The 26,731-nt window shown below is 38.1% G+C and overlaps 4 protein-coding genes across 5 annotated transcripts in view; 3 read left to right on the top strand and 1 right to left on the bottom strand.

The window, feature by feature from the left end:
- Window positions 1–202: 202 nt before the first annotated feature.
- Window positions 203–947, top strand: LOC108578414 (transmembrane protein 138). The gene is made up of 4 exons (XM_017941738.1): window positions 203–336; window positions 412–484; window positions 560–734; window positions 803–947. The coding sequence occupies exons 1-4, from the start codon at window positions 203–205 to the stop codon at window positions 907–909; spliced, it is 489 nt and encodes a 162-aa protein (XP_017797227.1). The 3' UTR covers window positions 910–947.
- Window positions 948–1,485: 538 nt separating this feature from the next.
- Window positions 1,486–3,888, bottom strand: LOC108578398 (zinc finger BED domain-containing protein 1-like). The gene is made up of 4 exons (XM_017941722.1): window positions 2,605–3,888; window positions 2,106–2,521; window positions 1,875–2,029; window positions 1,486–1,808 (listed from the first exon to the last, which is right to left on the bottom strand). The coding sequence occupies exons 1-4, from the start codon at window positions 3,886–3,888 to the stop codon at window positions 1,486–1,488; spliced, it is 2,178 nt and encodes a 725-aa protein (XP_017797211.1).
- Window positions 3,889–4,813: 925 nt separating this feature from the next.
- Window positions 4,814–6,286, top strand: LOC108577503 (GPI mannosyltransferase 3). The gene has a single exon (XM_017940666.1). It carries the CDS (start codon window positions 4,814–4,816, stop codon window positions 6,284–6,286), a length of 1,473 nt encoding a protein of 490 aa, XP_017796155.1.
- Window positions 6,287–11,282: 4,996 nt separating this feature from the next.
- Window positions 11,283–26,731, top strand: part of LOC108578432 (RNA-binding protein fusilli) — a 23,904-nt gene continuing 8,455 nt past the window's right edge. Inside the window, exons 1-10 of one of the 2 annotated variants that reach the window (XM_017941772.1) lie at window positions 11,283–11,798; window positions 19,130–19,324; window positions 19,515–19,743; window positions 21,998–22,087; window positions 23,890–23,944; window positions 24,025–24,135; window positions 24,589–24,859; window positions 24,954–25,169; window positions 25,271–25,498; window positions 25,586–25,787. In XM_017941772.1, the coding sequence (XP_017797261.1) occupies window positions 11,652–11,798; window positions 19,130–19,324; window positions 19,515–19,743; window positions 21,998–22,087; window positions 23,890–23,944; window positions 24,025–24,135; window positions 24,589–24,859; window positions 24,954–25,169; window positions 25,271–25,498; window positions 25,586–25,787 (1,744 nt within the window). In that variant the 5' untranslated portion in view covers window positions 11,283–11,651. Of the gene's footprint in view, window positions 11,799–19,129; window positions 19,325–19,514; window positions 19,744–21,997; window positions 22,088–23,889; window positions 23,945–24,024; window positions 24,136–24,588; window positions 24,860–24,953; window positions 25,170–25,270; window positions 25,499–25,585; window positions 26,453–26,731 lie in introns of those variants that run through there. The other variant, XM_017941771.1, reaches the window with a different exon arrangement.

Raw genomic sequence — 26,731 nt, 5'->3', positions numbered from 1 at the left:
ATAAGAAATAAAAAATGTATGTATACAAGATATTGCATTTTTAATTACTTTTTTATTAGAAAAGAGTGTCAATCGCTTTTCTTAAACAACATGATATATGAATTACGTTGCCATAGAAACTGTCGGAATATAACGATACGGTCACAGAAAGAATTGTGATTTTTGGAATTATTAGTTATTAGTGAATTATTTTCCGTAACAAATGAGTACATCAAGTACCAATAAATATTTAGTGACTATAATTGTACAATATTTAATATTACTTTTTGATATTTTTGTTAATTCATTTACAAGTTTTTCTCGACAGAATCCAATTAATTTATTGATTCTCTATGTGTACGTGATGTTTTTACTTTACTATGCTACATACATAAATGTATATTCTTATTTTACTGAATTATTGTTTTTAAGGGTTCAAGATGTTTGTCTTATCATAACTATCACAATTCTTCTAGTTAATTTCTTTTCTACTTATATTTTTCAGGTAACTAGTTTAAAAATAATAACCAAAGTTTAATTAATTTTTAAATATTGTAAAAAATTTATCACTTCTGTACAGATAGGATTAATACAATTATTATACACAAAATTTCGTGTAACATTAATATTATGTATCACATACATGATATTAAGCATTAGTCTACATACATGGGACATTAAAGCACATAGGTCATCATCTCACAAATGTTATTGGACTAAAGATTTTCATATTCTTTACTCATTACATAAAGGAGGTAACATAGTTAGTTAAATTTGATGTATATAATATTTTTCAGTTTTCTCATATAAAGTTATATTGAAGTTGCAGTTTTATACTACTACTTTTATAAGAGAGCATCTCTTAGAATCGCAGATCCAAGATTCTATGAAAGCTCAACATGGATTCAAAGTCAATTCAGCCTCTCCTAGTCAATATTTAAAATTAAAAATTACAACAAACAAAGGAATGCAGCAATTTTAATCATAACAAGCAGAAGAAATAAAATAACGAAGAAATATCCTTCTTAAAATTTGTGTAAATACTTTTACTTTGTTTATGACAAGGATACAGTTATAGTTAAAGTAAAATACTTTAAATAGTTTAACTGTATAATTTTTTTACTCTAAGGTTTTTAAAAATAATGTTCAAATATATGTTACAGATGTAATGTGCAATAGCAATAAATTTTTTGAAGTATTTTAAGAATATTTCACTTTATATACAATATAAAAAGTATTGTTGTAAGATAGTTTTTTACAATTGTGTTAACATTTTACAAAAATAAAATGTAAAATTTTGTACAATTTTTACAAATATGGATGTCGATCTTTAAATTAATATGAAGCATATTAACAGTGATTGGCTTAGTTTATTATTTTGTTCAAATCTACCTAGAGACTTCAGTTTAAACTTACATTGTGTAAAAACTATCAATGTTTTGATAGACTGTTTCACAGATCAGAAAATAATACCTTAAAATAAGTCAGTGGAATTTAAAGTTATCTTCATACAGTATGATTACCATGAAGAAAAAGTAATTTGTCTATCAAGTGAGGAGGTAAAGCCGCTCGCCTTGTGTCATACAAAACTTGCACTTCTGCTGGAATTCTAGAGGGTGGTGCACAACATGCAGGTACACAATTGTATTTACAAGCTAATTTTCCCAAATTTGGGCACTTTGCAGAAATTTTAGCCCACCATTGAAGAGGACAATAATCAAGTGGTGCAGTGGATTCAGAATGATATTGTACAAGTTCAAGGTCAGCTTTTTCTTCTGCAGGCATTCCACTTTTCATTGAACATAAACCTCCAAGTAAAAGTTCCATACCTGTATGTAATTAAAATATATCCATTCAGTTTTCAAATTTAAAACATTGAAATTTGTAATATTTACCTGATAAACGACTTTTTTTATTTGGAGGATCATCCTCAACTTTGATATTTATAGTATCACAAGATTCTTCTTGTATTAATTTTGTTAACATGTCCTTTATGTCAGTTGCAACTGAGTTTTTATCTTCTTCAGTAGCATATGGCAACTGTTTAAATCTAATTTATAACATAATATTAATTGTATTTGTATTCATTTAAAAAAGAAGTTATCCTAATAATAATCTATAATTACCTTGGATCTAAAGTTGTTGCAATTTGAAGTAAAAGAGTAACATTATAATCTGCATACCTATCACAAAGCATATCAGATAAAGATTCTTTGAAAGACTTTGCTTTATCACTATCAGTTTCTTTTATTTTGAGATGAGAAGATACAAGTTGCCAAAGTAATGGTTTTAGTAAAGATATTAATGGCATTTTTTCCTCACTAAGAGTCATAATAGTAACTTTAAATGGTTCAAGGACATTCACAAGATCCTCTACAATCTTCCATTGATCATTTGTTAAATCAACTACTTCTTGATCAACACCTTCCATGCTTTCTAAAATTGATGTGACAATATTACGACGTAAAACTATCTGTTCTAGCATGTTGTATGTTGATGTCCATACAGGTGGATAGTCCATTAACATGGTGTTTTCTTCCAGCTATAATAATATCAAATACACTTTAAAACTATGTGTTAGCACAATTTTTTAATGAATGACTTACAATAAATTTTTTTACTTACTTCCAACAATTGTTCTTGCATAGCTAATGCTGCAGATGCAGCTGGATGACTTATAATAGCTCCAATAGCAGCTCTGCATTTTGATAATATGATAGCAACTTCTGAACTTTCAAAACAAGCTTGAGCACACACTTGCAAGGTATAAAGTAAACAAGGAACTAATGTTAATCCTCGAGTTGTTAAAGCAGCCAATAATTCTGTCCTAGATGTGGCTATTACAACTGCAGTTATCCTTTCTATTTTTAGGTCCCAATCAAGTAACAAAGAATCGATGGTATTACCCCACTGAGGTTCCTCCCAATCCAAAGGAGCATGAATTGTACTTAACACTTTACATTCTAACACTGGTTCACCAGAGTTTTGATAATATACAGAAATAGTAATAAATCTTTCATCAGAATTTGATCTCCACTCTTCAATGGTCAAACCTACTTCACTTGTAATACAAGATAGAGATGTAGCCACTGATTCACGAAAGGTATCATAAATCTTTGGTATTATTTCTTCTTCTAATTTATTTTTACTAGGAATTTCACAAGGTGAACGTAAAGTTGCAACTAGTCTTTGAAAGCCTCGTCCTTCTACCACCTCTGGTAGTTGTAAGTCCATTATAATAAATTCAGCTATAGCATCAGATACAGTCTTTCCATCAATACTTGATTGGTTCATAGAATTATCCTCTGGCATAAGAAAGGCCACATTTTGGCTATTGCTTCCAATATTAGAACCACTTTTAATCATAACTCTCAATGGTTGACCAATTGTGATATCATCTTCGATGTTAGATAAACTTATATTTGGATCAGTCACAAATTGAATGTCTCCATCTATTTGAACAGTACCGTCAGCATTAGTAGTATAAATATGCTGTGCAGAAGTTAAACCTGCTTTTAATAACTTTTTTTGTGCTCTTCTTTCTTTTGTTTCTTGTGAAAGTACCTGCCTTCGTGGAAGATTAGTTGCTTCTAGTTCTAACAGTTCTTGAGCATGTTTATTTTGCAAATGCATACGCAAATTGCTAGTATTACGATTATATGCAATTTGAGTTTTGCATAATATGCAAACAATTTTCACTTTTGTAAGAATATCACCATCATCTGTAGCTGGGAATCCAAAGAATTTCCAATAAATACTTCTCATTGACATAGGTACTACTAATTTCTTGTAAGTATAAGTATGCTTTTCTTCCATCATTTTAGCGAGTACCAGTTGCATTTCACTTTTGGAATCGTCCGTTGCAGAAGATTTTCCGCTGTTAGGCAATGTTACTGATTTACTTTCCATAATTGTAAATCAAAGTATAAAGGTACCGGCACGTCTTATCTTCGAAGTATTAAAATATACATACTTAATATTTCTCGTAGTTATAATACTTCATAGGGTTTGTTTCTCATCAAAATGGAGGATTTTCGTTGCATAATTTAAAATGCAACTGTTTTCAGAGATGCATAATCCTTTTTACGCATTCTCTTCTCTCTATAGTTACGAGGCGATAACAAATTTACCGCGAAGATTCCGATATTTCAAAGCGGCGTTTCACGAATTATTTTACAGATATCGAACTTCAATTTCTCGTTTCGAAAAGAACGATGCACGATCGGTTATCGACCACCTCTCGTAACGATGCTATCGACTTTAGTTCACTTGTTCAAAGAAATATCGCTACGTAGAGCACTCAACTAATCGATTTCACAAAATGGTACAGGTCTAAGAAAGCGCCATCTGTATCGATTACTCGATACTATTCTGTATTTTGTTCTTTGAATATCACGTATAAAATGCATTTATCAAAACAAAATACATAATATTTTTCGTTATTATTCAAATATAAAATTAAATATTGAAATGTATATGCATTTCTTTTGCTAATAGTAATACATTAAATTTTTGCCTAATTGAACAGAAGATTAATAATTTACCCTTCTTGCATTGTATTAAATATTTGCAAATTATTTTATTACAAGTTCAATTTTTTACAATTATCAAGGAAGTATTAATTAAAATGAACGAATCATTGTGAAAAAACAAATGAACGTAAAATAGTGACTTATGATAAAATGAAAAGTTCTTTACAAAAAGTTAACCTAAAATTTCGTTCATGTCTCTGTTCTTTGTTTCGTATAGATCGTTTAATATAAATATATGTATATATTTTCGATAGGTTTTAAAAGTATACTAATTTCTAGTGAATTATTTTGAAATATAACAAATGTATTTGTCTAAAAAGAAGAAAGTATTTATTGGCTTGCTACTATGGAGGTTAATTTCCGTATTCGTAGTACAAACTACTCATGTACCAGATGAATACTGGCAATCATTGGAAGTTGCACATCGTTTAGCATTTGGATATGGATATCTTACATGGGAGTGGATAGAGAAAATTCGCAATTATATGTATCCATTTTTGATATCTGTTATCTATCAACTATTGGCATTTGTAACATTAGATCATGTAATAATCTTAACAACATTACCTCGAATTCTTCAAGCAATTATCAGTGCTTATGGAGAATACAAATTTTATGAGTGGACTAAAAACAAGTGGACATTGTATAGTTTATGCATAAATTGGTATTGGTATTATTGTGCTACACGTACATTAATTAATACTGTAGAAACAACATGTACTATGACAGCTTTGTCAATATTTCCATGGCATGATAGCAATGTTGCAAGTACAAAGTATCTATGGATTATTGGGTTTCTATGTATGATAAGACCTACTGCTACTATTGTATGGTTACCTTTATGTCTTTATCACTTATGTACAAGTTCACAAAATAAGCTGACATTAATATGTCAGTACAGTATCATATGTATTATTTGTTGCTTAAGCTCAATATTACTAGACAGTTATTGCTATGGTATGTTAGTTATTTCCCCTTGGGAGTTTTTTCGTGTAAATGTACTTTACAAAATTGGAGATTTGTATGGAACACAACATTTATTATGGTATATTTTCTGTGGATTACCAGTGCTTCTAGGATGTTATTATATTGTGTTTGTATTATGTATTTGGCAAATAATGAAACATCCAAGTCGTTTATACCATCAGGCAATTCTGTTAATTGTCATAGTTTGGACAGTTTGTGTTTATTCCTTGTTATCTCATAAGGAATTTCGATTTTTATTACCTCTTTTACCAATGTGTATATACATATGTACCTCTTGTACATTTCCCTTAAATGTTAAGTTTACAAAAAGGGCAAGGAAAATTTTTATAGGATTGTTAATGATAACTAATGTGTTACCTGGCCTTTATTTTAGCGTAATACATCAACGCGGATCGCTAGACGTAATGAATATTCTACATAACGAAATTGTTAATGCTGATAATACAACTAACATATTATTTTTGACTCCTTGTCATGCAACTCCTCTGTACAGTCATTTACATGTAAACGTACCTATCAAAATACTAACTTGTGAACCTAATTTCGAAGGCGATATAAATTATGTAGACGAAGCAGACATGTTCTTTGCAAATCCAACGCAATGGCTTGATCATAATTATAATAATAACAATAGTATCGTACTTCCTGATTACATAATACTATTTGATAATATTGTACCGAAAATAGGTGAATTTTTAAAACATTACCAAATTGTTTCACAAATTTTTTATGCGCATTTTCCGCAGTCAAATTATGGGAAATATATTTACGTATATAAACATGTATAGAAACATTGTGAATGTTAATAAATAAACATGTACATTCGTTCTTTTATTCTCATATGTTAAATTTCACTTTCGCTATTGTTACCATTCAGAATGTCGATAATCAATTTACATTCTTATCGACGTACCTTTTATTTTCATCGATTTGCAAAAAACTAATTTTTCAGACCTCCGCTTGAAAGGGATTCGCCATAACAATGAGAATAATGAAGTCACATGGCGGGATTAGCCGAATTCCCATCGTATGGTTTGTGGGGCTGGACGAAGGAGGTGGTGACCGACAATGATGGTGGAGGAAAAAAAACAGTTGGAGAGGGAACGGCCAGACAAGTTTTTGCGGAACCATCATCGACACGAAAAGCTTTTGATAATGACAATTAAACGATGATCATTTTCGATGGTCGAAAAACAGAATTGACTGCAAAGCGAATATGTACCGTTACCAAAAAGGTCTTGAATCTTACAGACGATCATTCTAACGGTACTTGTCCAACACTAATCACACCTATCAAATCGCGATTGTTAATGACATAACGTTGTTTAACGTTAAATTTAATTGTTAAATTCAACAGTAGATTTTACACTGAACGTGTTGCAGTCTTAAATTATTAAATCGGCTTGACAATTTTCATTTGGCTGCGAACATAACAGCAGGAAAGAAGGAAAGAATGTCTTCGTTATTACAACAAAACGAAAATTATAATATCAACCATCTCCGAAATATTTTAGCGTGCTGCAGCACGGTAGCACATATTGAGGAGCTGCCTATATACCTATAATATACATGTGTATATGTCTCGTAAGAATGAAGTTACAGAATCACAAATGAATATCTTATAAAGAGCAAATGAGAACATCCGACTGTCTTGTAACTAAGTAACCGCTACCGTGTCGTCTATGTATTTCAATGCCTTCCAATCGAGATTCAAAGCGACATAAAACAGAAAAAAATTGATTTAACTAGGAATAGAAAAGAACGGGAAAGCAAGAAGGGAATTGTCCATAGGACGTCAAGTCCAAGAATATAGTGGTTGCAACCGCGGATAAAGAAAGGCGGACGTGGTAAAGTAACGCAAAGTAAAGTAAGGTAAGGTAATTCGTGGCTATAATCGAAGGTACAGCAAGATGGTGCAAGTGGGATGGAAGAAAATATAAAGAGGGGACTGACTACATGGAGTCAACGTTCCGAGCGGGTCAGCGACCAGCTTGTCTTTTTCTCTCTCGCCTTCCTTTCGTGTCCTTCCTCTATCGTGATGGTACTCTCTTCCTTCACGGCTGTCTTTTCTTTCTTTCTTCTATTTTTTTCTTTTCCTTTTTTTGCATTAGAAATCTTTTTTCTCGCGTTTAGTCTCTTTTCAATCGAACGAACGAAAAAAAGCTGTGCTCTAAATTAAACACCGTAGGAGTCGATCATCTCTGTTTGGACGAGTCTCTTTATTTTGCTTCGAGGTGACGTCGCAATTCGAGTAAGGTAGGAAGGAAGGATATTGACGACGGAAGGACCGTCGTCGTGATTTGTGACGGTTCGAAAGTTACATTTGGCTGTATATCTGCGTGTATACGAAAGGCACGAATATAATCCACGTCGGAGAGAAAGTTCTGCGCAACGGTGAATCCGTTCCCCATCCTTCTATCGTGAAAGAGCATCCAAAATGGATTGTTCATCGTTGAAGTACGACCAGCCTAGCTACTTATTTATACCGTTCGAAATATTTCCAGGTGGTAGAAGAAAAATCGATCGTTCCTTTTTTTCCGACCTGAACGATGGAGATTCCGAGTTGTCTGTTGAACGTGCATGTGCGCACATCCCTTAAATGCATAATATTCTAACTTAGATTCTGTTTCACCTATTCTGCATTGGCGTTACGTCGATAAAATCGTGAACGTGGCTACGAAGTTATTCCACAAGCGAGATTATAAAATGCATCGGAGTGATAGATTAATTTCACGCTTCTCAACGTCAGTAGGTTAAGTTATACAGTGACATCGTCGATAATGTACATATAATTACATCGATTGGTAAGAAAAATTTGTCCTTTTTCCTACGGTTATTGCGTATTGGATAAACTTTGAATCGCAGAACCATAATCCTCTTCGCGACGATTTCAAGCTTCAAGTATTACAGGATTGACTTTGGGATCCCCCGAGTCGCAGGTGTTTGACAGGTGTTTCTAACTCGAGGAAGTTCTCCCTTTTGTATCGTCCTCTTCCGCCTTCGCTTCTTTCACGAAAGGCGGAAAAGAAAAAAACATTAGACGATTAAAGAATGCTATATCTTTTTCTATTTCGTACATTTTCATTAGGAATTTTATAATTTACCAGAAAATCAGAAAAAAAAAGAAGGAAAAAATAGGCTATTATAAACGAAGGTATTTCGAGAAAAAGTTATTACTTTTATTTCATCTTATTAACCGTGAGATTTATCTACACTTCCTTTTGTGAATAATGAGTTGAACCTTGTATAAATGTCTACCCTCGGTTCTAATTATCCTCGCGCAAAAAAGATGCCCCAATCGGAATAAATCGTTCTTACGTATGCAGGTATGTACACAGGGCACTTAGGATTAGCGTCTATTTTATAGCGGCGTGGCGTTCACGCTGGTATAGGATCTCGATATGACACGAAAGGTTCAGAGTCCGATATCGTAAACCGGCTTTTCTTCCTTCGTCGACGTAGACTTTGCTCCTCAAGCGTATAGACTTTGGTCTCGCGCGTTTCTCGACGCCGTTTGTGGCCCTCGTACACCTGTCGCGAGGACATTTCGTCCTTATACTACTTCTTCGTTTCCACAATTCACGTTTCCAACGTTAATTAGATTTTCCTTCGATTTTACGGGTTTATCGTATCATTAAGTGTACGTTTCTATTTCAACTTTACCGGTAATAAAGATTAATCGAAACTCGATGCAACTGAATCGTAAATCAACGTTGAAGTAATATAGTCGTGGTTTCCGGATGAACGTTTTACAATATAAGGATCGACGGACCTATAAAAACGGTAAACATGTATTTCGTAATCGCGACGTGGTCGAATCGATCGTAAGGAAGGACGAATAATACATTATATATGTGTATATATATAGATACATGTGAATCTATAAATATATGCATATAAATATACGAAATCTGTATCCTTACAATGTCCATTTTCGATCTTGGTCCATCATAGACCAGTGAACGATGCACTTGTCCTCCTCTGGCCGTCGTTACGCGCTGTCGAGCTCAACCAATCACAGTTGGCAGGCAACAGGTGACCGACCAATCCGGTCTCCCTGTCACTACATCGTCGCTCTTACGTAGCGCTAAGCATTTCGCTTCACGGATATTCCTACCAAATCCAACGACGATTGCTTTCCCGTTTTCTGCTTCTCTGTCTATACATAGCTCTTCTCATTCTCCTGTTTCCCCGCCCCGCGGTGATCGTGCCAACCTGTTGCTCGCTAAGCTTTCCTTCGCTCTCCTTCCTAAGTCGATTTAACGTAAACTGTATATAATATTCAACATACACGTATATACCTACTTACACGAAGCAAAGATTTGCAACCTCGAATTTTAATCGTACGGCAAGTTTCATTAAACAAGTGAAACCGTATTATCCGATCTATCGGAGTACATATTATTATATATGTTTTGTTATTCTTAAATACTTGTATTCGATGGATAAGCAAAATTTTGTTTGGATATGGTAATTTTGCTATATTTCCAACGAACGGCAAATCTAACCTAATCAGGATATCGATCCAAGCATCTTTCGCTATTTATATATACACGATATACCGTAGTGACATTTTCAGAAATGCACAAAAACAATTCCAAAAATAACGCAGAAAAGAATAAACGAAAAAAAAGAAGAAGAAGAAAAAAAAGGAGGAACTTCAACTGTGAAGTAAGACGTGTTCGTGTACGCGTGTTATCAAGGCCGTGATCACATTATGGAGGGAGCATTGAATCGAGGGCACAGGCGACGGTATACGTACCTGCGATCTGTTAGAGCCTCCTTATAGTCGGAAGAAGAGCGCAAGGTAGCCGCCATTTTTGTTCCTCCCGATTACCGAATCGTGGCTGTCCTCGACTGGCGGACTACAACACGTATTACACCTGATGTTTTCCTACTCTGTCGAAGGCAAAACGAACGACGTACGCATCGGTGGGCCGCAACAGCTTCACCTCCTCCCTTGAAAATTCATTCATACGCGGGAGGGACTATCCGTTGGCCGGCGCCGCGCGCCAGTTCGATCTATCGAACTCGTTCGTTCGTTCGTCCGCCATGAAGGAGTAAACGTGGCGCTCCAGGTGGAAAATAATCGCGGTCGGGTAGAGCGGGGTGAGCGTACCGCAAGACGAGTGGAATGTCTGCGCACCTGGCCAGTGCGTCGCTGCTTTGACCTGCCTTTCCCTTCGCCTCTTTAACCTGGGCTGACTGCGTGTTGTTGCGTTCTGTGCTGCTCGTGGGCAAAGTTATAAACCGGGCCAACGGGGACAGGCAATATTTCCAAACAAACACGAAATAATCTTCTAACAATAGAGGGATAAATTGGTTTTCAGTATATACGGGCTGGTTTAGAAGTTTCTCGAATTTAAACGCGTTCCTCCGTGCCGTTATCGTGCAGTTTCCGCGTTTTTTAACGCCACCTATATCTGTCCTCGTCAGGACGATAGAGCGAGCCACGTTTACCGTCCTTGTCGCGCCAGTATACCGTGCGCGCGGCACGGGAACGAGCCAAGAGGGTCTAGCCAACGAGCGACGGGTTCGATGCGCAGTCGCCAGGTGAGGCAACGACGACGTGTGCGCGCAACGGTCGGGGTTGGCCAGTGTTGCACGATACCTTGCCACTCGCGACGGCGGTCCGTCGATAGAAAACCGCGCAAACACGATATCCTCCCGCGGCTGTGTCGGCCCGTTCGCGAAAAAAATCATCGTTCCAGGTTGTGTGTTATCGTCGTCAATAAAAGACCTGGGGCGAACGTGTGCTGTGCGCGAAAGAGAGAGAGAGAGAGAGATCGTGTTGTTTTATAGACCCGTTGATATTGGCGATTTTGGATTAACGGTCGGTCGATCCTTAACCTCAAATGGGAAGCGCGCAATAAATAAAACAACATGTCGCTGAAGGATATGACCGATAGTCTGTGAACGTGTCTCGGTGAAGATAAACGTGTGAAGAGATTCCTCTTCCAGGTGGCTGTTTTGTAAACGTCCAGGACACGGCTTGCGCGTCGTGGTCCGTGTCCACTTTGGGTGGAAAAGTGTGCCACTTTTGAGTATACGGAGAGTTGAGGTGTACATTGACCCAGAAGTAGTGTGAGTAGTGTGCTCTGAGGAAACGGGGACGTGGAAGAAGGGACGTGAGGAGGTAGAAACCCTGGCACGATGCAGACTACGGGAGCTGCGAGGGGACCTACTCACCTGGTTGCCCTTTACGTGGCGACCGCCGGTCTCCAGGGTAATGCTCTCGGTTCCGACGAAGAGGAGATCACGCTTCTCGTTTACGTGCTCATCGATGTGCTACAGAACAAGGTAAAGCTCGGAGAGAATAAGAATAAATGCCGCTCTCGAGTTAGAGAATTGCTCGATGGAAAATTAATGTTAAGTGATTCACGGATTCGTGTCACTCCCGTTTCCTGTGTACGGTTTCCATGCACGATACAGTTCTATGAAATTTATTCAACGTTTTACCGTTCAATAATATCCATTCACATATGCTGTGATTTTTTCTTTCTTTCTCTTTTTCTTTCACGAATATTCTTCGACTTCCATCGAGTTTGTTAATCATCGTACGGTGGTATTCTCCTTTTCTTTTTTACATCGATCGGATTTGTTAACGTTTTATTAATCGTATCAAGAGTGCCACGACGCTGAAAATCACCGATACATCATTCAACTTTCACGAAAGTTTCCTGAACCACTGTCAAACTTCCTTACGTGTTTCACTGCCACCGCTACAATGCTTGTGCACGTCTGCGGCTGCCATTGTTTCTCGAATTATCCGGTGGGGGCGGAGCGTCGCGCCCTCGAAAGGTCGTCCATCACCTCCAGCTTTGCCATCGAGATTATCTGGCGCTATGGACTCCGTTTCTCATTAGTTCTCCCATATTACGATGCCGGGAAACTACGCTTCCTGTTCAAACGCGCTTCTTTAACGTTAATTACTCGAATTTTATACATTTCAACGTTATATAAAACGTGAATTTTAGTTAGACTGCGATTTAACGTTACAAAATACAATTCCAAGGAAAATGTGAAACGTAGATTGTAAACATTGTTGAAAAATTCATTCTAGTAAATTTTTAAGGTTAACTTCGCTTCGATAAAAATCAAAATTCAACAGAATACTAACATTCAACCTTTCTTTCTTATTATCATGTTTAAACAACTATAATCGACAAATTCTGTACATAATAGAAACTTTTATTGAATCTTATCCTTCCCAAAGAAAAAAGCTGTCCGAAAAAGTTTCTAAATGTCGTTCGACAGGAAAATCCCTGTAATTTTCCGCTTCGTGAATCTTCTCGCTTATTTATGCACATTTCGCCTCCGTTCATTCGACCGATCTGTATTATACTTCACCTATTCGAAGTTATCGATTGGGTTCGTTTCGATTCCGAGCAAACTCGAATTTTCCCGTGGCGAATTCGAGAAATCGTGTAGCATCCGGCGCGGCAACAGGTGCGCCTAGTTTTCTTTATTCTTTGTTGTGAATCGCCTTGCACGAGTGCGCCCGAGTTCCAGCTGGACGGTCGTTTCCTTTTTCCCCTCGAGTCACATACCTGACTATCTCCGATCGAGCTCGATCGAGGACAATGGCCGCCGGTGAGCTCCTCTCGCTTTGCAAGGGCCTCAAGGAAATCCGACAGCCATACTACACATTCTGTCTCTTTGCTTGTAGGTACACGTGTAACTATTGTTACTATCATGTTCATGCACTTATAATATTATTCATCGGCAGATCGAACGATTCGAGTCGTTCCGTTTTCAACATCGACCTGCACCTACGTGTATCACAGGCAACGATGAGCGAGCAGTATTCGTGTTAATTGACGTAAATATTAAGTCGAACGTTAATAGTCGTTATTACCGTTCTACTATCAGCTCGGTTTCACGAGAAATGTTATCTAAATGCGACACCGTATGTAACAGGTTCAACGAATTCTTAAGCGGGATCTACTGTTTTACATATTTTCAGGAGGAATCTGTTGTTTGATATATTGCCGAAGTGGTTTCTAGAAAAATTGGTAATTAACTCCGTCAGGGAAATTGATAATGTGAAATTGAACGATGGTAGATTGTATCTAACGGAGTTTCTCAGAGCAGCATATGAGAATGAAATTTTTTACGAGAAAGATGTCTACGGGATAAAGTAGTAGACATATCTCGTCGGTTGGCGATTTCTTAATGCAGAGAATTTTATTTGGGCAATTTCTGGGAATCGTACGTTTACCTTGTTCGAGGAAACTTAATAACAAGTTCTATCAAAAATTTCTCACATCTTTAAGAAGACGAAATATTTCAAGTTTAAACGGACTGGTTTTTTTTGGTGAAAGTGTATCGAAAGATTCGCGTAGGATAGGGAAAGCCCCCTCGAAACGAAAGTTTCCAATCACCGCATTCTGGGTGGATCGTGGAAATTTTTCTTCTCGTTTCCACCGAGATCGCAACGGTGTTAGATATAATACGGTGTCTGTGAAGCATTGGAAAACGTTCATAGACACAAATCAGATACCTCGATAAATACATATTACATACGCCTGTCTACCTGTATCGATTTCTTTCTCGTCGCGTTACAAAACTTCCAGTTTCCTCTACGTGTTTTCGCACGAACGTTACGAATACATGTAGTATATACGTACATCTATACAGGCCAGAGTCTTCTTCCTCCCGATGAGTTTCACGAAAGATTCGCGAATACGTTCTTCAGCCGTGTGAAAAGAGAGGACGTTGACTTACGCGTTGGAAAGCAAGATTGCGCTCGGCGTAGCCAGGACGCGAAACAGCCAGCGTGTGGTTTTACTTCGGCAAACAAAAACGTCGGAGCCGTGTGTAATGCCTGTAATTTCGAGCGTCGCGTTGAACCGCTTAAAAACCGACTCCCCAGGTGAAATACTTGTAAATCCTCTTCTCGGCCGCGATAGTTTTGCGGCCCCGCTAAATTGCCTTTGATATAAAACCGACTTTCGGTGATGAAACGTTGCCGCTTCTCTCTCTTTCTCTCTCTCTCAAATTAAAATCGATTTAAGCGACTTCTGCTCGATTATCTATTTAGTACAGAATATTCCACGAATTCGTCGACAATTTTTTTCACAATTTAATTATTTCATGTATCATACTTTAATTTCTAGATAAAAAATAAGTCACGTAGAAGAAAATAACAAAATTGAATTCTTCCAATGGAACTACATATATAATACCTATACGTTGAATTTGATCGGTTCGTGATTCGTTTAGAGAATGCTTGCACAACTCGGCCCATTGTGATTCGTTTCCGGCGTTTAAAGTCGATCGTTCAAGTCGAACTCTAATGAGCGACGTCAATCTATAGGCTTGACCCTTTGCCGTGTATTTCCGTGTGCCGGTTATCGAATGCATTTGTTTAAATTGTACATGAGAATAGCTCTACCTGTGGTATATATACCTACTACTCAAACGTAAAAAAAAAGAACGAAAAGTTCCACGAGCAAAATTCGAAACGAGATTTCAATTGCGTTTGCTCATCTTTACGAACGTTCAGAATGTTTGCTCGGCTCTGCAAACACTCGCTACGACTATCCAATTACGCGATTCTTTTTTTTCTTCTTTTTCTTAACCATTTTCTTCGGTTTCCTGGGTCTGGGATATTACGCGTGCAGCCTATTATTCGCGTCCGACCGCCCCATTCCGGTCCACCATTTCGAACCTTTTCTCTTCCCTCCTGCTGCTGCTGCTGCTGCTCCTCCTCGCTTCCCTCTTTTTCGCCGTTCTCCCGTTGCAGTCTCACAAATACCGCTAACACTTAATGTATTCTGTGGGAAAAGATTTCAGGAGGCAGACGTTGAAATCTCCCTCTCTCGGCTGTCGTTATTTCGAATTGAAATAACTATCTCGCTTAACCCTTCACGTGTGCAAATTGCTCGAAACAATTTCATCGTGTTGTTCTTCTTTTTTTTTTAATAACGATACACAAAGCTACGAGAGGTAATTGTTTCTTACAGATACAAGCAAGTAGGTTCTTTTTTTAATATTGATTCAGCAACGCGATATCTTATTGGGTCACCGCTTAACCATTTTGCGCTCGTCGATAGAAACTGACGCTTACATATGTATGCTTAGGTTTAAATTGAAATTGCTTTTAATTTTCATTCTCTTTCTTGTCGTTTCGATGGACTTTTTAAGTATCTCTCAATATTGGAGTAATAAAGGAACGACGATGTATTCGTTTGAAAAAAGAAACGCAGGATTTTATGAAGCTTTCGTTGGCAGTTTCCTCGAAGCGTTTGTTTTCGAGGAATTTTTGCAACGAATTTTCCTGGCCGGTTTCGTTTGTCGTTGTCCTCGACGAGGACAAGACAGTTCCTATACGCGACGCAACTCACGACCTTTGACCCTCGCGTATCCCTCCTCCCGGCAAATATCATTCCTGTGGTCATTGGTTGTCTTGTATTTGCGCTGCGACTCGTCAGATTTGCAATTTATGAATTCGCTTCGAATCGCGTTTTACGTTCGCGTTGCCCTTGCGGCAACGCGTAAGACAGACGTTCAGGATTGTCACACCTTAATGCACGATTTTCCTATCTTCTTTATTCTTCCTTCTTCCTGTAAAAAAAAACCGCCATTTCCTTCTCAAACAACAGACTTTCTTCGTTGTTTATCATACGCTTGAATTACGACGAATTCATAGCGTCTATTTTGCTCATTCGATAAAAAAGAAATTTCACCAGATGAATATTGCAAATCAGTTTTTACAACTTTCATCTTCGCCCATGAAAATCTCGACACTTCACTTTTCCACGTTTCGTGCCGTTTACAATTACACACCTGCTCCGAGATTGTTAATATCTCATAAATTAGCGTTTTATCGTCATCGTTAATACCTCGTAAAACTTTCGAGTATTCCTTGAAGGGATACCGTTTCGACGAGTTCTATGAACCGACAAAGGCTCGTTGAAACGTGAGGGTAGCTTTCGAAACCATTCATTACCCCCGAATTTGCTTCTACCTAGAGACCTACTCCAATTTCTCAGGTACCCGGCGAATCCTCGCAGTAGTAATCTCGACCTTAGAGAAATCGACGGGACAGTATGCTATCTCGACCTCGTAAAATATACAAGAACGAACAAGAATCTCTTCACACCTTGTTGGAGGTTACTATCGTCCTTGACGGACTCCGACAGGGCAGTGCCTTGATCAGACCTGGTTGTATTCCTCCTTTGAGGACAGTTTCTAATCTTAGAAACCTTATCGGTGCTTCCTTAATCTTCGTTCAAAGATGTTGAATCTCGTTATCGAATCTCGTACACACAATCGCCTAATCGGGAGATCTGTGCACTTGGACGAGCAATAGTGGAATTTCTGAATAGGAATAGGAAAAGGTGATTTGCATACGCGCGTCACTAGTAAAGCGTGAATATTCATGTATGTAAGTAAGTTGCTTGCGTATATTTGAAAATTCATGAAATTTTGTCCGCACCGTTCTGAAGTGGTGTAATATTCAGGTGAGACAGGTAGCCACAATTTTCTACCTGGTGTTGGGAAATGGTGTTTGAATAGGTATTATTTTCCTCACGAACGGTTAAACCGTAGAATACACAGAAATATGAAAAAAGATTCTTTCGAACGACAGTAGAGATTAATACGTTGGTCGTGTTGAATATTTAACGGATGGATCTTCTCTAACTCGGGAAAGAAAAACTCTTATCTCTATTGAACGAGAGATACCTTTAATCCTCGATGCGACACGATTGAAGCGAATAATTAGCAGCTAATGATTAACGTTTACGTAATTGTAATATTGGATCGTTTATGTCGCGAGTTATGCCACGGAGTCTTATCGCTCTGTCGACGAAGATAAGCTGGTGGCATGCTTGGCACCGAACTACCTTGATCTGTTAACCCCGCATCAAAGAACCTGCTTATTAAGTTTCTTGCACGTCTCTGTACCGTGTGACATCCACGAATATGTATTTACGTAGCGTTAGACACCGATAAACTCGCCTCGACGAGCTTGAACTCGCGATACATTTTAATATTGTACGCACACGGTGTCCTCGAGGCGAAAGAACGCCTAGGCCTCCCCGAGGTCTTAGCGAAAAAGTGTAATTTCCTTTTGTGTAAAAAACTGAAAGGAAAAAACACGGCTATAAATTTCACGTATCATAACGTTTTGACGTGGAGAGAAATTGCGTGAAAGTATAACGTTTGAAAGTATGACGTTTTGTATAATTTTCATTATTGTTATCGTTCTTAGTAAATCGTTTTCAACGATAGCATCTTGAGAAAGCATTTCTTTACATTTCCTATATTTTTCCTGAAATTCTGTTCTTCATAGCTGTACGCTGTAAAAAAGTTTGAGAGAGTAGCGTTGTTTCGCGGGGAGACACCTTGTACAAACGACTGTCTTGCGAAAAGTGTACTTGACTCGAAACGTTTCGATGTCTTTGTGATCTCAAGTTGAGAAATCCGTTTCAACGAAGAAGTTTTCATTTCTAGCCGCGGTTACTTTCTATCCGCATTCGAAACCCGGTAAAAGTTCGAGACGCAACGACTGCCAGGAGTAGATCGTTGAAATTGATTGTTTGCGATGCGTTATTATTTCGTTTCGTTTTTCCTCGTTCCGAGTCTTTCCGTCATTCGTGTATTTTCGCGTGTTCCGAGTAATTACTCTAAATTCCCAGTCATAATTAAAGATTCACGGTGTATTTATGAAGACGCGTAGTATGCGATTTTTAAACTCATTTGGATAATCTTATACTCCGTTACAGGACGCCTGCGGGGCTTTTACATAAGTGGACAAAGGCGGAATGGATCGATCGGTTGATTTAAAAAGAAACAGAAAAAGAAAATTCTATCTTCCGACTGAATACTGTAGAGCGTTGAAAACCGTGATCGATTATTCGTATCGATAGTTTCGAATGATATCGTTACGTTGCAACGGGATAATAACGCGGCTAATGTATAATTAAGTTTCACGAACAGGAGATAAAGACATCTACTTGTTGTAACAAGCATCAAATTAATCCTTAGAGAAAGTAGCTTCGCGTTGCGGCATGCAACATTTTCTAGATGACTACTTGGTGAACATTCACATGGAATATAATCATTATGTGTCCTGATATGTAGATGATTTAGGGTTTGGTTCTATATACTTATGTAAGGAAAGGCGAAAAAAGCGGTGTAGTATGTTGCCAAGACTGTAATTTGTCGCTGTTACGTCAGAAATTGTAGTTCGGTAAAGTATTCTTTGGTAGTAAAAGTGAAAACGTTAGACAAATGCTGGCAACTGACGTACGTCGTACGTTTCATTGCATAGCCCCTGCGTGTATGCAACCGGCTCGGTTCAGGAGTTGTGCGTGACACGTTGCATGGTTACAGGGGCCCGCGTCTAGTATTAAGATTATTGCCCTGTATTATCGATACGATAGATTACCTATCTTCGAATGAACGATACAACCAGTATCGCTACCTTTTTAAATCTGTACAGTAAGTAGCAAAAGCAGATAGTGTTAAATTATCTGCTAACCTGTAGTCAATTACGTGACGTATTACGTAAAATATTTTACGTTAAATAATTCGTTCTTTATTCGATGTTATGAAAATTTTTAACGAAAAGTGTCTAAAATTTTCGATTGATTGGTATTTTCTAAACACGATTTTTTCAGGTGCTGGGAAGGCAACAGTATATTGTACGACCGATGGTAATGGACGAAAGCCGTACGCCTGGAACCGGTAGCGACAATCCGGCGGTTGCCGGAAGTAGCGGAGTCATCAGCGAAGCAGCGTTGGCACATGCTCCAGCGTTAACTGAAAGAACAGTTCGAGAACACGGGATTTCTCTGGAACAAGCTATCGAACAGGTAATTCTGCTTTTATCGGGAAGATTTAAAAATGTTTCCAGTTCTTTAAAATACGGGAGTCAAACGTGTACAATTCCACTTTGTATGTGTAGTTGATAAACAATAAAAGAGACATCGAATATGAATGTAACTTTTTCCAAATTTATATGAGCCAAAACGTTCGAAAAAAAAGTTTCATTTTTAATGAAAGTTCGAAGCATGGTGGTCTTCCATGTCGTGCGTGACGTCCGGTTCCGCACCACGTTTCGTCGTAGACGGCCAGGCGCCGATGAGACAATGCTTGCATCCAGAGGCTTGCAACAAAGACATCGACCTGCCGGAACATTATACCCTTTTTCACGACCTTCGCAAGGAATTCGTTGCTTGTTACTCAACCCATGGAGAACTCTCGACGTTTGGAGTGCAGGAGATGCTGGAATGTATCCTTTTCTAAATATTATTGATATTGCACAATTTTTACGGCATTCGTTATCTCTACAACTCAATAAGTGCACGGTAAAGCGTCATAGTATTTCTGTTCAATGTGCCCGGCAAGAAACAGATGTAGGATCGTTAAAAGTGTCATATTACTCCTTCTTCCGAGGAGTCAGGGTACAGAAAGATTCCGATAATTTTTTTACTATAAAAAAGTTACTAAAAAAAAATTTGAAAAGGCATATAAATAATTAAATACCATGAACATTTCGGTGAATAATTACGTAGTCAGGATTTCGATACTCGTTTGGTCGTCACGCGCGCGACGTTCCCCGTTCAAAGTTGAAAGTTTAGTTTTCGATACCGTATGATTGCCTTAAGGCGACGACTATGGTCGAAACGAGAATTCCAAGGCGTGCGGCCGTTAGGCGGCGCGACAGAAGTCGAATCCAACATATTCGACGAACCCGACGACTAGCCGCTGCAAAGTCAGTCTGCAAGCGAGTGGAGGATGTGCGTATCGTGTAATTGCGCTCTTGAGGGGCCCATATATATATTCGAACACAACAAAACATAAATCACATTATCGATTGTGCTGTTTTCAGTTTAATTTTCACGGACCAGTCTTTTCTGCAACGTGTGAAAGTGGTTAATAATTTGTTTCTTTACACGACGTGTGTTGCAAGACGAGAAACTTTCTTGATCTCACAGTTTTCTTAAACACAAATTGTAATCTAAACTCGAGGTATGTTTTCCTTATTCTTGGCATATGCATGCGTTGATATGTCTATTTGTGGACCTGTTTGATTTCGTTTCGTTGCACGCTACTTTTTATTTAGTTGAGGATGTATTTTGAAAAGAGGTTTCTTGTTTACGTAGAACAGGTATTCGATATTATGAAACTTATTATATATGTAAATGGAAAAACATTTCCTGACCAATTTCTGACGCGTATGAATGTTTTTATACCTTTTTCGTATGGCGATATTACCAATCATGCATATGTATACACGTAATACGTCTCATTATATATTTTCCTTTCCTTAGGAATGATGGAAAAAAATTTCAGTTTCGCGTTTATGTATACGTACATTGGTTTAGTTTTTTTTTTTCTTCCCAGGTATCCTCTTGCATTTGCAAGAACGGTGAAGAAATCGTGTACGTATCTGTAGGTGAGATTTACTTTAAAAGGGGAAATTTTTTTTACCTGCCGTGAATCTAATCCAACCTCGATATTAAGCTCGAGCTAAGACTACGGTATTATAATCGTTCTACTTTATACCGGCCGTGTGTTGTGTGCACGGTGTGCCTGTCGTTAATAAAACAAAACCACCTGTGGCTCGCGGGATACAATATACACAAGTATCGATCGGTGCCAGTGTCGTGTCAAGATCGATCAACGTTCTGATTTAACCTTATTTGAGTCGTTAATTTTTTGAAACGTTTAAATTGAAAATAAGCACATGATTGAATGGTCCGGAAGCACCAAGTATTATCTAAATGTTTTGGGTCGCTATAACCTTTTATTCCTTATTTATGAAACATTTATGACACTCATAGAAGTCTTTGAACTTCGTAGACAAGCTATAAATAATATTGATTTTTACTGTAAAACATCTTATCAAAATTATCGCGTTGGTTAAACACCTGCATTTATCTTCAATTTTTTAAACATAAGATGAAAAGCGGTAGAAAACAAACGAAATCGAAATGTACTACTAGTATCAATCGAATGACTTAAGAAAGTCCCACCAAGTAACCAACGCAGTCTTATCATGCGCGGAACACGGATTAAAGGTCATGTTGGTGGAGATATTGGTAACAGCCTGACGACTAAACGAGATATATGGATAATTACGCACGTAACAAGTTCGTTCGATTTCTCAGTATTTTAGCTACTCATCTTCTGTCCACGACTACGACTCTTCCATCTTGATATTCTTTTTCATGAACTTACAAAATTGTTATTTCCATAAAAAGCCTACATCTTATCGCTGGTATATTGTATTTTTGTCTAATCTGAATCGTCTTGAAAATGCAGACCAGAATTAAACGAAGACTTGTGGTTAAATTATAATTTTCACGGGCGATAATGGGTCCGATAATGTTTGGACTCGCTCGATATCTTAATACACCTTGCGCGCTTACGTAAAGGTCTAATGATTATTGAGCTAGACATTTCGTGTTACGGTATCGATGCACGAATTATTATAACTTCATATATACATAGAGATATGTCCTTGACTGGCGAAATATCAGATTTTGGTCTACCATCGGACACCGAGAATGATTATCATGTGAAGGAGATACAAGACATGATCTGCGTGATACAGAGAATGATTAAGGATGGTAAGTGGTCGAATAGCAAATCCTTATGGATTTTTCGAGCTTTGAGTGCAGCGTAAACCTTGTAACGAAAAAGAAAGAAGCGATATCTAATCTATTTTTATTACCGATAGCGACACTTTTCCCTTTTTTTTTTCTAACGAGCCAGTCTATCGGACGAAACGAAAAAACTGGTCTTTAATTATTTCTCGACGAAGATTAAGGTTCACGAGTACGATACATATTCCTATCTTCGGCAGGCTGTAGCACACAGTCAAACGTATAAAGGTTTTGTACTGTTCGCAATCAATGAACGTAGTTTACCTACTTGTGATCACTTCGATTTTCGATTACACACCGAAATTGAATGTGTGCGTACAGATACGGAATTCGAAATTCATCCAATCCTGTTCTTGAAGATCGTTTTCGACAGGCACGTGGCTAGACTGTATGAGTCTTTCCTTTTTTTTATCCATAACAAACAAGGCCACGAATTGTTCAAGGCGATATTTTTCGAAGAACCACGAGTTCTTTTCATAATATGTCATACCGCGTACAAAAAAATATTCCGTGTATCTCGACATTAAGGAAAGCTCGGTTATTTTTCAGTGACGATTACAATTATGGAGAAATATGCAGTGGCATACAAATTGATATGAATTTGGAATTCTATTAGGTTCGGAATAACCTTAACGCTCTTTCATCGTGGTAATATTTTCAATTTAACAACTGTCGTTGAATGCATAAAAACTTTAGTAAAAGAAAAAGAAAACATGGTGTTTAACTTTCAAATATTTCCGTTGGAAATTTTTCCATTTCAAACTTTACCTAGCCACGCTTTACCGTTGCACATAAACGAAGAAAGGCGAGCAACAGCAAATGCGAAGGGGACAAAAAGAGAAAATAAAAGGACGGAATGAAAAAAGAGACAGAGTGGTGTACATCTTAGGTCTGTGCACGGGTCCCTTATGTGTGTTCATGGTTTATGAGTACGGGTCAAGCTGTGTAATGCTATAAGCAGTGACGGCCATAATATACTTCTTATCACAGCTGTGCTCAACTTGGAATAATTTTAATTTTCAATCTCGTACGCGCGCGCGTGTCATTGTAACAAGTGTATCAGTAGCGTACAACAATAAGCAAGAAATGTTTTAAAACAAGTTTCTCACGTTTGTTATTGAAAATGGATTCGTATAGTTTGACGTATCTTGTAATTTTTTGGGAAAACTTTATACTTACCATGTCGTTCGTATAATCATATTTGAATAATATTTTGTTCCTTTATGGCGTTACAATTTCAACGAATGTTTCAGGGGGGAATTGAAATAATAACGAAAGAAAAGTTTCAGTTCACAAGGCATGAAAATTCTTTGAAAGGTGTGCTGACACACGTTGCACCGAGTAGGCAAATCGAAACGAAGCATTTTGCTCGGGTATAAGAAATCGGAGACAAACTCGTTGGTGTATGATTACAAAGGAAATGCGTATGCGACACAATATGGGGACACCGGAAAGATGGTTATACTTTTCGCGCGTGAATTGATTTTGGAATGTTTCCATTGATAACTTATTTTACGTTGTACGAAAATTTATTTTACCGAGGAATTGTGAAGGATTCAAATCATCACGAGTTATTTTGTTATCGTTTTTTTGGATCGATCTGAGTCATTGGTTATAATCAAGGCACAGGCGACATCGACCCCGAAGATTAAACGCGGTTTTATCCTGTTTTCTATCGTTAGAAGTGCTATCGCAATGCTTTCAGTTCTTTACTTCAATATATATATTTGGATTTCCATTTACAGTTTGTATTATTTTTATTACAGGTCATATCTTCCAAACTCCTGAAGTAGTTAATATTGTTTTAGAACCTGGTATATGGTAAGTTATCATTTAATTATATTTTGTTTTGTGATACTTTCTAGAATTTATTTTAATAATCTTATGATGTTCTTTCTTAGCTCAAAAGATGAAGAAGTTGACAATGGCTGTGTTGTAAGAGCTAGAGGTCTTCCTTGGCAATCATCTGACCAGGACATAGCAAAATTTTTTCGTGGCCTAAATGTTGCCAAGTAAGTGAAATTTGTGAATTTTGAAGTAATAGTTAAAAATTGTACAAAACTCATTGTAATAACTGTTATGGTATTTGTACACAAGCCACTTGGATCCATGTAGAAAAGGTAAAGATTTACATCTAATCTAAAAGCAGGTTTATTTAGCTAATTGTATTATCAGTTCTTTCTAATAAACAAGCAAAATTATTGAAATAGTAGTGTTTACTTTATAAGAGGTAGTAAACAACATTTTAAAACATTTTCTTGCTTATTTATGTCATGTTTGTGCAATGATAAGTATTATCTAGGGTCATGAATCTTATATGCTATAAAAATATACCAATGATCCCCAGGATCAGAAGAGTAGTCATGTGTATTATTGCAATTCTTGTCACTTATTTGATATATAATAACCTACAACCGTGTAAGCAGTACATTGACTTTTATTACAAAAATATTATTCTTTCATAGGGGTGGTGTAGCTCTGTGTTTAAGTCCTATGGGAAGACGTAACGGAGAAGCATTAGTACGGTTTGTTAATAAAGAACACAGAGACATGGCATTAAAGAGACATAAACATCATATGGGAGGAAGGTATATAGAAGTGTACAAGGCATCTGGAGAGGATTTTGTAGGTGTTGCTGGAGGAACCAGTGGTGAAGCTCATGCATTTTTATCAAGGGGAGCTCAAGTCATTGTTAGAATGAGAGGCTTGCCATATGACTGTGTTGCTAAACAAGTGGTGTGTATCAAAGAAAATAAAAAAGAAAGTGTTCTTTTCCATGTGTATCATTGTGATGTTTGTCCTCATTTTGCATATACATTACTTTTTACAGTTGGACTTCTTTTTGTCAGGGCAAAAGCCTTGCCATGTATTAGACGGTGAAGATGGGGTTTTATTTGTGAAAAAGCCAGATGGTAGGGCGACTGGAGACGCGTTTGTCCTTTTTGCAAAAGAAGAGGATGCTGTGAAGGCTTTAAGTAAACACAGAGATTGCATTGGAAGCCGATACATTGAACTTTTTCGAAGTACGATCGCTGAGGTGCAACAGGTGTGTACATGCGCACGGTGATGCGGGTGGAAAAGTAGCGTAAGAACGAATGGAGTAAAAATAGATGTTACGCACATACATATTGATTTTCTGACTTGCAGGTCTTGAATAGGGCAATTGACCCGAAACAAGTCGTACTTCCAACACCACCCATTCCACAACTCCCTCCGATACTTCCACAACACATTATCACCTCCGGTACGCGTAAAGATTGCGTTAGATTACGTGGACTTCCGTACGAAGCTCTAGTAGAACACATTCTCGAGTTCATGGGTGAGCATTCCAAGAACATCGTCTACCAGGGTGTTCATATGGTTTACAACGCTCAAGTATGTACACGTGTTATCGCTGTGTCATAATCACGTTCGATATTTTGCAAATCATTAACCAATATGCATTAACCTTTGCCTGTTCAGGGTCAACCTTCTGGCGAAGCATTTATTCAAATGGACAGCGAAAGTTCAGCATACGCATGCGCGTCACAACGACATCATCGGTACATGATATACGGCAAAAAGCAACGGTACATCGAAGTGTTCCAGTGCAGTGGGGACGATATGAATCTGGTATTGACAGGTGCAGTAACTCCACCGTCAACCAAGGCTCTACTATCACCCGGTACGTTGACCACACAATCTCCCGCAACTTTGACACATCCGCCTCCGCCGACACCGGTACCGGTACCGACGGCGCAACCTCCCCTTTGGGATATTCACGCGTTAGTACAGGCTCAAGCCCAAGCACAGGCGCAGGCTCAAGCTCAAGCTCAAGCTCAGGCTCAAGCGCAGGCAATACGAAATCAAGATTTTTGGTTAATGGCTCTAGCCTCGAATCCACCACCTACCTCTACCACTCCTGCTTCCCCAACTTCTTCAGCTACAACTAAGACGCTCGCTCTACCTGGACCGAATCCTCAACATCAGATTCCCGCCTATGCAATGGCACCTCCAGCTGCAGCTGCAGCCGCTGCGGCTGCTGCAGCGCTTCACGCTCAACCACCTGCGCCGGCGCCTTTCTTGCTCTTCAACGTTCCCTCTCGAATCCCAATTTTACGGGCACCTACACCACACGGCCTGTTGACGCCTCTCGTTCAGGCTACTCCTCTCAATCCGGCCGCTATAATGGGATTAAAGAGAACTTGGGAAAGCGCTTTCCCACCCGACACATCGAATACCGTCGCGAAACGTGCCACATGGCACACACCAGCGACTGCATTTCACGCGCAAGCTCCGACCGCGGCACCAGGCTTGCCTTATCCTGCTCAATTTTATCCTCAGATTTGATAGGTTGAATCACCAGTGTTGATCACAGTGGTTCTACACATTGGACTGTATGGACGACGTGTCTTCTTTTTAATGCGTGTATCTCTTTTCTATGTACTTTTCCAAGCCGTGCTGGTTAAACATTTGAATTGACCAAACGGTATGTCAAATATTGACCAACGATTATAATCGTTCCTTCGTATCTTTTTCGTGGTCTTTGCAACGGGAGGTTGTGATTTTTAAAGACATTTATTTCACGTGCGAGGCACGGATTTACATATACATTCTAGCCTTGCATTG

Source organism: Habropoda laboriosa, unplaced genomic scaffold, assembly GCF_001263275.1.
Source record: "Habropoda laboriosa isolate 0110345459 unplaced genomic scaffold, ASM126327v1 scaffold5, whole genome shotgun sequence".
NCBI classification, from domain to species: Eukaryota; Metazoa; Arthropoda; class Insecta; order Hymenoptera; family Apidae; genus Habropoda; species Habropoda laboriosa.
This window is presented reverse-complemented; position numbering and strand designations above follow the sequence as displayed.